Source organism: Zootoca vivipara, chromosome 9 (genome assembly GCF_965207765.1).
Source record: "Zootoca vivipara chromosome 9, rZooViv2.hap1.1, whole genome shotgun sequence".
Lineage (NCBI taxonomy): Eukaryota > Metazoa > Chordata > Lepidosauria > Squamata > Lacertidae > Zootoca > Zootoca vivipara.
Genome location: NC_142592.1, coordinates 20,681,158 through 20,694,045, shown reverse-complemented (window position 1 = coordinate 20,694,045; position 12,888 = coordinate 20,681,158). Strand labels below are relative to the sequence as shown.

Here is a 12,888-nt window from a genome sequence, read left to right as displayed (position 1 = left end):
TGGTCCAGAAGGATGTTATGGTCAATGGTGTCAAAAGCCGCTGAGAGATCCAGCAGGACTAGGAAACAGCTCTCACCTTTGTCCCTAGCCCGCCGGAGATCATCAACCAGTGCGACCAGGGCAGTTTCAGTCCCATGATGAGGCCTGAATCCCGACTGGAAGGGATCCAAATGGTCCCCTTCTTCCAGACGTGTCTGGAGTTGTTCAGCAACCACTCGCTCAATCACCTTGCCCAAGAATGGAAGATTGTCCATGGGCAAGAGTTTGTTCAACCCCTTGTCAACTGGAAGACCTAAGTGGTAAGAACTGATCCTCTCCTCTTCTGTAAAGCATCATATACATGCACTAGCTTTGTTTGTTTAATAATAATATAAATCCCACCATATATACCCAAGCATCTTTCTGTATCTACACTGTAAATCCTTAATAACCTGGTTATCTTATGAAATTGAAAGCAAGGACAACAAATATGGTTCTGTGCTCGGTCCCCGCAGTAGAAAGGAGTTATTGTGCAGGGTAGCGATTTGATTCTTGCCTCTGTCATATACCCTTGAGGGGGCCTTAAGCAAGCCTGATTCCTGCCCACCCCACCCCTCAATCTGCAACAAGGATGTGCTGCACAGGGCCACAGCAAAGATTACAACTATAGAAAGAAGAAATGCAAAGCAAAGGTGAGCTGCAATATGATATTCACCACTCAACCAATGCCTGGAACTGCTATCAAACTAAACAGACTACTGTACCTGCAAGACTGGTATCACCAAAGGAAAAGCTGGACAGATGTGGACTCTTCTTTTCTTTGGATTCAAGTTATCCATGGCTTACATGAAAAATTTAGACTAGCGCTACCTGCCTCCTACATCTTTCGTCTGCTCTGTCTAGTTGCCATCACGTTTTCAGGCCACAGATGGCCTCTCTCTATGCCAAATGTGCAGAACCTAAGACAATTCGTCCTCAATTCTTGGCTGTGTCTGTTGCCACAGCTCCTACAGATGTCAAAAGTGAGGAAGGGGTTGCAATGCATCCTGTACATTAATGTGCAGTAAGATGTGCATTAAGACCCAACCTGACACTGGCAATATGCCTGATGGAAATATGCCATCAGACCTAGTGCACAGCTGCGGTGCACATTAGTGCAACATTATGGCTGATTTGCACTAGCATAAGAGTCATTCTTAGAGCTGATCTACATATGCAGAACCATGGCATTCTACTAATGTTCTGTGATTTATTTATTTTTTGGTGGGAGAACCTTTTACATAGAAAACTATTGTGTCAGGAAAGTGGTGAGATCTCTTCTTCCTGGCACATAAGCTTTCAACAGGCAAGGATAATTTTGTGTGGGTGGGGTGGGGTGGGGGAGGAAATCAAACATGTGGCTTACCCTCTTGTACCCTGCATTGAATTATGAACTCCCGAAAACTTGGTATCTGATATTGTATGTGTGCTTTCATATTCTAGCTACTGATAATTTTCTCGAAGGAATGCTGGCACCAGACTTTCAGACCATGGCATATTTCTTGCTATAAATCATGCAGCAATTGCTCACCTGTAGTCCAGCAGTCTCTCCATAAGACGGGTTACAGTGGCGATTAATGAAACGCCACTTTCTCTCCATGTTTCGCGTTCAATTTTCTTCAGCAAGCTGGAAGGAATGAACCCAGGGCAAAATATCAGCATTTATTTTTACCGGTCTCCATAACAACCAATTTATACTCAAAGGTACCCAAAAATGCCTTAGCAGTATCTGCTCATTCACAGATTTTATTATTATTTTTATTATTTCCTTCAAACAAAGCACAATTGCAAATATTCTCTTACCTGGGATAAGGACCAAAGAGTGGAATTCTACTCCAGGAAGCATTGACAAGGCAAATTGAATTTTTTTTAGGTTAGCCAACTTCAAGACAACACACACAGAGAGAGCATCCTATTTTCCAAATATATCTAGACATCTCACAACCTTTACACACAGAAGATTCGGGATTTATTGCATGCTCACCCCTTTGTGCTATTCATTAGACCTGTATTTCAACATCAAGAAAAGAAACTGAAGATTTTGTTACCTAGAAGAGAGCATTTCCCATCTCACTGCTTCCCTTTCGATGAGATTTCAAATCTTCTCAATGTAGGATTTTTCCCCCTCCGTACTTTAGTCGACAGTAGTTCTGCACCCACACAATTTACTGCATTGTAACTGCCACAGGAAAAGCCTTTTCCTGAGGAGGATTTTTTTTTCTTTTTTAACCCAAACACTTTCCTTTCGCTTGGTGTTATTTATGCATTTCAATCTCATTCATTTAACTGTTAAATAATTGATAGCTTCTTGGTGGCAAATGTTAGCCAAATGCACCAGGTCAGTTAGAATTGAAAGGTTCTGAGCCCAGCAATAATAAGAAAATACAGAAATAGAACCACTGGCAATAATACCAATGAGCAATGGCTAGCATTTGCTTCGTTTCTAAAAATGAGAGGGGCTGGGGGTTGTTCCGGAAGTCCTTTTCCCAAGTCTAGATGCATGCAAGCCTCAGAAGGGCACATGGCATATGCTCACAGAGACTTTGTCCTTCAGGATTGCCTCTCACATTCCAAGGCTGAGCCCTAGAATCCTAGAGCTGCCCAAAGGTGATTCCACAAGCGCTCAAGACCCCATCACAACTATGCCTTTTGCTGAAGTCCCTTGGGAGAAGCTTTGAAATGTTTTGATGTTAATAGCACAGGTATCCTCCAGGGACGAGTCCCCCTCCCACAAATCATAAACAAGGATTCTAGGTTTTTTAAGGTGTTTTAGGCATTTGTAGATTTGTAGACCTCTCCCTCCCTCTCCTGCTCTCTCTCTCTCTCTCTCTCTCTCTCTCTCTCTCTCTCTCTCTCTCTCTGTGTGTGTGTGAAACTAGTTGCTCCCCCATTCCAGTTCCCCTGCCTTTGACTGAATCCTGAGGATCTGTATAGTTACTGGTAGTACCAGTATGTATTTTGTAAAAGTGGGATGTTGGACACGTTGGGGGAAGGTGAGAAACTCCATTGTCGTACTCGTGTTAGAAAGGGAAACAGGCATGGGGGTGGTTAAGCCATTGAAAAGCAACAGCACTGAAGTGCCCATTTATGTTACTTAGGTCAAAGCACTACAACCAACACCAGAAACTTAGGGAAAGGAGAACCAAACATACCTAAGAGCTATTCACACAACCATCTGAGTGCACAGTGGAGACATCCACCAGCATATGGAAAGCCAGTTGTACATACTCCCAAGTGTAGAATTTGACTTCCACCACCCGTTGAAAAATGCTAATTCTCTGGCAATGACTGGCTCATCATGGGTTGGGAGCTACCATGTGCAAACTTTTCAGACATGCTCCCCACAACTGCCACATACCCAAGGGCTATTAAATAGCCTTTGGATAACCCAAAGCTATGATGGGCTACCCTTTGTGCTTAATGACTCTACAATGTCAGCAATTGGCAGCTTGGACCAGTCTAGCATTTCTCAAAAGTCTGGTCCCAAGACCCGCAATGAGTAATTATTTAACAGATTTATAAACTGCATAATGGTTGAAGTAGTGTACAATATAAAAGCAGGATAAAACACCAAGCCCAATTTCCCCTCAAGGAAAGCCTTCCTGAATAATAATAATAATAATAATAATAATAATAATAATAATAATAAATGTCATTAGATATGGAAATAATCTGGTCTGGACTTTGATGCCTCTGTGGCTTATTCTTTGTAGCTCCGTAACCTTGATTCTCTCTGTTGCTCTTATTTTTATTTTGCTTTTACTGCTGTGACTGAATGCTAAAACTAATAAATACATTATTGAAGATAAATATATCCAATAGCCACCTAAATACTATGTAGTTAGGTGCCTGTCTAATTTCAGCTGGGAATTCATTCTAGAGGGCTGGAGCTACAGCACTAAAGGCCCAATTGCTAGAAATATACAGGGCAAAGTTGTCCTTTAGGGAGAATTCAGAATAGTATGCTAAGGAGGTGTATGAGGTATTTGACTGCTGAGCTGTAAGTTTATCATTCCACTTCCTGCAGCTAACAGAAAGCTAAGCATAGAAGTGTATTCCTTGGATGGGAGGAAAAAAGTTTATGTTCCTTCACATTTTGTATGAGACACACACTACCCAGTTGCCTATAATAATAATAACTTATTATTTATACCCCTCCCATCTGGCTGGGGTTCCCCAGCCACTCTGGGTGGCTCCCAACAGAATATTAAAAACACAATAAAACATCAAACATTAAAAACTTCCCTAAGCAGGGCTTCCTTCAGATGTCTTCTAAAAGTCAGGTGGTTGTTTATTTCCTTGACATCTGATGCGAGGCCCTCTGCCTGGGTTCCCTGTAACCTCACTTCTCGCAGTGAGGGAACCACCAGAAGGCCCTTGGAGCTGGACCTCAGTGTCTGGGCTGAAAGATGGGGGTGGAGATGCTCCTTCAGGTATACTGGGCCGAGGCCATTTAGGGCTTTAAAGGTCAGCACCGGTACTTTGAATAGTGCTCGGAAACGTACTGGAAGCCAATGTAGGTCTTTCAGGACCAGTGTTATATGGTCTCGGTGGCCACTCCCAGTCACCAGTCTAACTGCCATATTCTGGATTAGTTGCAGTTTCCAAATCACCTTCAAAGGTAGCCCCACGTAGAGCTTATTGCAGTAGTCCAAAACTGTACTTGAACTGTACTTGACCCGGATAGCCTTTCAAATAGAGGACATACCTCTGGCAGCTTTACAGATAGAGAACTATTCCCTGTAAAGTATGGCCAACCTAATAGTCACACATGCACATCCTATGCAACACCTTGAACTATACTGCTCCGACATGTCTCACTGTGGAAAGGAAAACATTGTTCATCTTGTTACAGTCCAAATAATTTTTAGGTCACACTTCAGCTTGCGTACACATAGCTATTGATCCCATAATCAAGTGATGGCCAGTTCCACTCCTGTATGCCATAAAGTCAACTCCATAGCATTTGAGGGAGATGCCCATGTCCTGGAAAGCTGGAGCCAATGCCAGCTTCCTGCCATACATCCCTGTGGGTTTAGAGGCATATGTTTCCCCTCGAGACAGAACAGGGTTCGCCTGGAGACCTCCAGGAAACACATCTGCACAAAGCCTGAAATAGCCTTGAGTGACATAAATTAGGGTACCGAAAGGTTGGGCTTCATCTATTTCAACGTATTCAGGAAAACCAACTGGATTCATGTAGAAGTGCTGAGGGGGATTAGGAAATTGTGCCGAAGGAAAATGTTCTCTCGCCTGGAGGTTTCTCCCCTGCCAAATATCAAAGACTTGCTGAAGGTAAGGAAACATCTCAAAATGAGAGCTAGTATAATCTCTCAGAAGTGATATGGATTAGCCAATTTAAATACAGGCTTACTTTCAGTTTATATTTTTTGTATCCAGCATATTATGTGGGTAGGTCCTGCCTCCCTCCCTCCCACCCACCAAGAATTCGTGCAAACCCCTTGCATCGCAGACCTTTCAAAGATAATGCACAAAGCAAACATTCCTGACTAGAGAGCCTCTCAAAAACAAGCCTCAGCTTCCTCGGGCAATATCTAGATAGGAGGTAAGAAGAAGGGTATTTCAGCTAAGCTGGTGTTCTCTCCTGAAACTCTTCTGCATGCTTTACTGTAATCTTTTATTCCATCTTCCTTTGTTCCTTCTCCAGAGGTCTGTTTGCTTTCCAAACACCCAGAGTGGTGCTTCTTTAATCTGCAGCTAGATTGCCAGCAGATTTATAAAAATTAAATAAATAAGATATAGTTTGAAAAAACAAGAGTGGTTCGGTTCCTCGTGCCATATCCTGTATTGTAGTGGTTGGATGGCCATCTGTTGTGGATGCTTTAGCTGAGATTCCTGCACTGAAGGGGGTTGGACTAGATGACCCTTGGGGTCCCTTCCAACTCTAAGATTCTACGATTCTATGATTGAGGCGACAGGAACCATGTCAGCTGTAGTGGGTGCATAATAGTAATAATAATAGGAAATGTGTTTGCTTATGGACCGTTTGTGGGATATCTATGCTAAATCTTAACAAGCAACAATGGCTACTGTTGCTGAATGCCAAGTTGGCTGTGAGTAAGACCTCCCTCATCCATGATTTGATTATGAATCACTCTGTAACCCTGAGGCCTGGGTGGTGGAACATGGTGGAGTTGGTCTCACCCAGCTGTGCCCATGGCACTCAGGTACTGCGTGCAGAATTCAGGACCCAATTGAGAGTTGGGGAGGGTAAATTGCTGTGGTCTATGCAGATTCTCTCTCTCTTTCCTTGAGTGTGAGTTCCTGGCACTGGGCAATTGGGACAGATTAGAGATTCTGCAGGTTTACCGCTTGCCTTGCTGACCTTTCAAAGATAATGCACAAAGCAAACATTCCTGACAAAAGAGCCTCTCAAAAACACTTGCTGGAGGTGAGGAAACATCTCAAAATGAGAGCTGCTATAATCTCTCAGAAAGTGATATGGATTAGCCAACATTTCTCTACCACCAGGCCTTTGGCTGATTAACATTCTATGTGTTCATGATAGGTGGGTTATTGGTTTGTTTGTTTTATTATGTATTTGGTGTTCTTGTTTTGTATTTCTATGTTGCGATCCACCCTGTGATCTGTGGATGAAGGGCAGTATACAAATTTTAATAATAATAATAATAATAATAATAATAATAATAATAATAATACACTTTGCAATTATTCTGCTACTTAGATCTAAAGTTCCATTTTTCTGCAAGACTCTGGGCCACATGGAAAAGTGTCACCTCAAGCAACGACACCACTGTGTGCAGGATGGAGAGGTGTTATAAAGGTCCTGTGAAACCATTGATATTAGAAAAATTATCTATGAAATTTGCTATGCCTGAGATTGTCATAAGAGCGCCTGGGCTAAAATTGTCTATCAAAAACGTCACTCTTGTGGTTTATCACCATAACAGCTATGCTTGAGATGTTACAAGTACAGTGGTACTTGGGTTTACAACCATAATTCATTCCGGAGGTCCGTTTGTAAACCAAAACAGGTTGTAACCCAAGGCGACTTTTCACCAATGGGGGCCTCAAAAAAATTTTTGTTCGTAATCCAAAAAAAATTGGTTGTAATCCAAAAAAAGGTTGTAGACTGGGACACACACTTCTGGGTTTGATGTATGCAAACCAAGACGTATGCAAACCAAGGTACCACTGTATAATGAACAACTTATTCAACAATTTTCATTTAATGTGAATCAGACATTGCATCATAATGTTGAAGATTGGTATCTATGCATACAAAAAGTATCGTATTAAGACAATACCACAGGAATGCCTAATAAAAGGTGAGAAACACACTGACTGATTTAAAATTAATGAAATTGCTACAAATTTCCAGGAGTGATTCTCTAATAAAATAAAATAAAAGTACCACAACATCATCTAATCTCCATTTTTTCGGATTTTATATCTCTGTCTTTTTCTTCATATAAAAAGAAAGTGCACCCAAAACTACTGTAACTAGCATGCATCCAGTCAGCTATTTAGTTCAGGAAGTTCATCCGTAAAGATTCTTTGGGGTGTTCTGTTATAAAGGAACTTACAAATGTCGGAAGTCTCTCTTGAGAGCAGGTATTTTGCTTCTATTTTGCACACCAAATTATTATGACATTTGAACTTGGTGTCATGTGCCTCTTGCTTTTCTGCTTTTAATAAGTGAAGACATTTTGGTGAGGAAAGAGTTTACTGTATATAAATCTTAACCAGTCAGTTTTCAAGGTTGTAGAAATTTCTACAGAGCTTGACTTTTCATGCTTTATATGTGAAAATAAAGGCGCAATACTCAAAAAATAAATGAAATAAATAACAAATGCTTCAATCATAAAAAGGTTTCTGATGGGAATAAGTTAACTGTTAAAGTCTATGCTTCAAAAGAGCCGTGTTCTTCTAACTTGATTTAAAAACAAAACAAAAACTTAGGGCATTATTGCTTTGAAATTTTCATGATTTCATGATAGAGTGAAGCAAGACAGAATAACTGGAGAGTCAGAGCCATAAACCATTCTCTCTTCCATTTTTAGTACACCTCTTAGTTCCAAGTCAGCCATATCTGTGACTTTTCAGAGCTCCCCAATTGAAACCAGCCGGAAGACTGACAGCTACAATTTGATAGGATATTTCATTATAACCGAGTTTTAAGTAGCACTGGTCTCCAAACAATTTTATTTTTTAAAAAATGAAGGTGACATGAGTGATTTGTTTCTGAAATCAATAAATACCTTAATGTTTTAAACAGAATTGTCCTAGGGATGTATTTATTTTAATGTGCTTTATGATTTGTTCCATAATTCAAGAACTGCAGGGCAAGTTCAGTTAAAAATAAAAAATGCATTATCATAATAAAGTCTATCTGTGCCCTCTTTACAAGGGGATCACTAGAAACTACTTTTTAAATCTGTTGATCCAAGCTTTAAAAAGTGAAAACCAGTCAAAGATTACCCTAGAATAGGCTTCCTCAACCTCAACCCTCCAGATGTTTTGAGACTACAATTCCCATCACCCCTGACCACTGGTCCTGCTAGCTAGGGATCATAGGAGTTGTAGGTCCAAAACATCTGGAGGGCCGAGGTTGAGGAAACCTGCCCTAAAACTTTGTGAAGCTTTAACTAAAGTGTACATGCTTCCAGTATTACCTCAGCTTACAGCCCAATTCATGTATAGCAGGGGTGGCCAACTTCCAAGAGACTGCGATCTACTCACAGAGTTAAAAACTGGCAGTGATCTACCCCCCTTTGGGGGGGTTCAGGTCGAGGTTGTTGAGCTTTTTTTTTAGGAAGGAAAGCCATCCATGTTTTAGGGGGTTCAGGTCAAAGTTGAGCTTTTTTTTTAGGAAGGAAAGCCCTGTTTTGGGGGCTTCAGGGCAAAGATGTAGAGCTTTTTTTAGGGGAGCCGAAGTTGCTGAGCTTCTTTGGGGGGAGCCAGTGATCTACCACAGATGTCCAGTGATCTATTAGTAGATCATGATCTACCTGTTGGACATGCCTGATGTATAATGACATGGAAGCAAATCCCTAAGGGTGGTTTCTACTCTGAGTAAAAACTTAGTTGAATACCACACACTGCATTCAATGAGATTTCCCCTTTCAAACAAGTGGGGTGGAAGCTTTAATTTCAAGCACTGGTTCCCAATGGAACACGATGGAAATACTTTGTTTAAATAATGGGTGAATGAAATGATTTTGAACACAAAGCATAACACAGACACCTGGACTTTTTCTTAAATTCCCTTTTGTCAACGATATTACAACTTCGGTCTCAGTTTCAGATGCTTGCAAACACTCATATGTTTCCGAGCACAATTCAAATTGTTGATGCTGACTTTTAAAGCCCTAAATGGTCTCAGCCCCGTATACCTGAAGGAGCGTCTCTACCCCCTTCGGTCAGCCCAGATACTGAGGTCCAGCTCCGAGGACCTTCTGGTGGTTCCCTCCCTGTGAGAAGTGAGGTTACAGGGAACCAGGCAGAGCCCTTCTTGGTAGAACAGATGTCGAGGAGATAAGCAACTATCTGACTTTTAGAAGACATCTGAAGGCAGCCCTGCTTAGGGAAGTTTAAAATGTTTTTTTAAAAAAATATTCTGTTGGAAGATGCCCAGAGTGGCTTGGGCAACCCTGCCAGATGAGCGAATTATTATTATTATTATTATTATTATTATTATTATTATTATTATTATTGGAATTGTCAAGCTCATCAGACATTAACCAATCCTCTCATATATCAACACTAGCAATGGGGTTTGACACACAGTAAGTTCCCATTCCAAAGTACCCTACTTGCATATACTACAGAGGTGAAATGTGTATGGCTGTTTGATTTGCTTCTCACTCTCATATAACACACACTTAAAATACAATTTGCAGCTTATCAACAATGCTCTTCAGAACTTCAAATAGAACCGGTGAGGGCACACACTGAGCTGAATATTCTTTTTGAACATAGGCAGGGCGTTGTGCTAGATTGCATTTGAACCACGAGTAAACTTTCTATAAGCTAGAATCTAGACCAAGGCAGAGAGCAGCCACGGGTGTTCTCATTGTGCCAATTCACTTTAAAGGGGATGATGTATGTTCCAGGAGGAAAAGTGATCCTTCTTTCTTTGTAAGTGGTTTCGCAATCAATCAGAAAGGATAGGGGGAGAAGATACTTTTATAATAGATGTTGTTCAATCTTTGGGGACTTGAAAGCTATCTTGATATTTAAATATTTCACGGTTTTTGTGCAGAGACAAAAATTGAGTTGCTGTCCCTCATTCTCAAGGCATGTAAGGTAATAGTTCTGCCTACATTGGAGAAGGGCCCAATTAGCGGAGCTGATTTCTGCCTTGGCAGTCAATAGTCTGTCTATAAAGATATTTGGATGGCAGCTATTACATCCAATTAGCTATGTTTCTAACCCTCTCTTGTCTATTTGGCATTTAGAGTCAAAACATCTGTTTGTTCTATCATACTTTCTTGAACTATTGGAAGTCATGGTAAGTAGCAATTGACAGGTTTTTGGTGAAATGGAGACAGGATGAAAAATTAAGCTTCATACCTGCTGCATCAAAATGTGCTAAATTTTCTGTTTTACATCATAAGCTTTCTCAAAGTACTTTATCCCCCCCCCCGACTAATATTTTGTGGGTAAAAGATGCAAGACATAGCTGTCCATGATTCTAATTGTATCATTGACTCATTTCAAATGAAAAGATGGGAATTATGAAACCATTATTTTTGAAAATACAAAAAATATGGGAATAATCCATTTAAATTTGTGCCACTTTCATGCCAATGATTTCAGTGGCAAATATGCAAGTATTCGCTTATCACTTCCACTGAAATCAATGCTGCTTAAAAATGCCAATCTAATTGGTTTGTGCCCCATCTTCTTTAATTTATACATAGAATTAAAAACTATATTAGCTCAATGCATGTTCTCTAGAAAAATAAAAAATTTACTTCACATTTTACACTAAATATTAAAAATTTTAGCACCGCATTGCACATTATAACAGTATAATATTTATTCACTGTGGGAAACTTATTTACTTTTAATATAGGGTTTTTATGTGAGAAAATTTAGCAAAAGAGAGACAGAGACAGAATAGAAACCAATATAGTTTCCAACGTGTTGTTTTTCAAAATACTACATATTGTTTGAGCTCATAGTCAGCATTTCTAGCTCTTCCAGTTTTAACAATTAAATGAATGAGAAAAGAATTTGCTCTCAAAACGAACAGAAAACCCCACAATCTTAGTAATTAGACACAAGGACAAGACTTGTTCTCTCATTTAGGTAAATTAAAGAGATTCCAATAAGACAAAGCATTCCCTTCAGTACTGGAGCCGCATCTGCAGTTGCACTCCGTCACAAAACAATCCGTAGAGTTTGGACATTTATTACTCACATACTATTGAAGAGCTCTCGGTATGTTTCGTCACCTTTGCCTTCTGACATCAAGCTATCCAATTTGTCAATCAGTTTTGCTTCCACCTGCAAGGGACATATGTCTGCATGTAAAATGAGGGTATATACATTGTTGGCTAAACTATTTAAAAGGTTTTTGTTTTCCACAAAGGGCTTTTCCTGCGCAACTGTCCTCATATGAAGAATTAAACATTTAAGTAAGATTCCTACACTGTTCCCATTCTTTGTAGAGCTGAAATTATCTCACAGGAGCCTTCTCATGTATGGCACATATGCAGCAATTTAAGTGGAGCAACATGACTTTAAACTACAGGCATGTGCTGCTGCTAAGGCAGCTATTTATGGAGCCAAACAAATGCAGCAGACAACTTAACTCCCCATCTCGAAATTCCACCCCAGGCTGCAAATGAAAGACAACTATATGTATCTCAGCAAAAAAAGCCTCTCTCTTTTTTTCTCCCCCACCCCCTTCTCTAAATCCCTAGATTAACAGGATCACAACCCGCCTGCCTCTTTCAGCACTGGGTGAGAAACAGAAATCTACTGGTACGGAAACCTACCCTGCCTCCAATGTTGCTTGGAGGAGTGAAAGATGCTCTTAATTTTCAACCCAGCAAACAAGAGCAGTTAGGGGAATATGAGTTTGGTAGCTAAGGACCATTGCTTAAATACACACACGGCTGTGTTTGTTATCAAGAAAATGTAGCAAGGTGCAGTTAATATTGCATCTGTAAATTGCCTCCCGTACAGTAATAAAGGCAATTAGTGAACAAAAAACCCAGAGAAAAGGCTTGCTGTAGAATTATTAAGGAATGAATAATAGCTAGTGTCTTTCGCGATAATGAATAATGCACAGATAAGTAAGAATGCTTGTACCCTGTTTATATGAAAACTGTTATCCCTGATAGAGTAACTGACAGTTTATCATAGCCTGCTTATATTGCATTCACTGCATTCCACTTTCATTCCTTAATCTCCTCGCCGCCGCCGCCCCCCCGAAAGATATCTGTGCAAACTCCTCTCCAGTTATTTTGCCACTTCACTTCCCAAATTCAGACGCTGTGGCTTTGCTTCATTTGAAGCAGCAGGAAAGGGAACAGAGAGAAATGGTCTGAAGATACATCGAGGAGCAGGATACAAACTGCAAGAGCAGATGGCACATCTAGTACTTGGCATCTTTAAGACTGTTTAAGTAGGGAAAAAAGGAACTGGATTGTGACACGGCTTGAAAAGAAGTCACAAGGGTCAAGTTTTGGGAAGCGTGAATACTGAGGCACGTTAGTGAGAAATCACAGTAGATAGAACCTTGCATTCACTACTATAGTCCGTCCCCCCCGCCCCCGTTCGGTCCATAGCACAAGCACTTCCCGTAACAGGAGCTATTCGCACAATCGTTATTTCAAGCAATGAAAATGCAGCCGTTACTTATCCATTGCATAG

At 40.5% G+C, this 12,888-nt stretch overlaps 1 protein-coding gene across 2 annotated transcripts in view; it reads right to left on the bottom strand.

The window, feature by feature from the left end:
• Positions 1-12,888, bottom strand: part of DOCK4 (dedicator of cytokinesis 4) — a 245,960-nt gene that overhangs the window by 43,839 nt on the left and 189,233 nt on the right. For both annotated transcript variants that reach the window (XM_035128338.3, XM_035128339.3), the window contains exons 32-33: positions 11,429-11,514; positions 1,550-1,645 (exon numbers count right to left, since the gene is read on the bottom strand). In XM_035128338.3, coding sequence (XP_034984229.2) covers positions 1,550-1,645; positions 11,429-11,514 — 182 coding nt within the window. The remainder of the gene's footprint in view (positions 1-1,549; positions 1,646-11,428; positions 11,515-12,888) is intronic.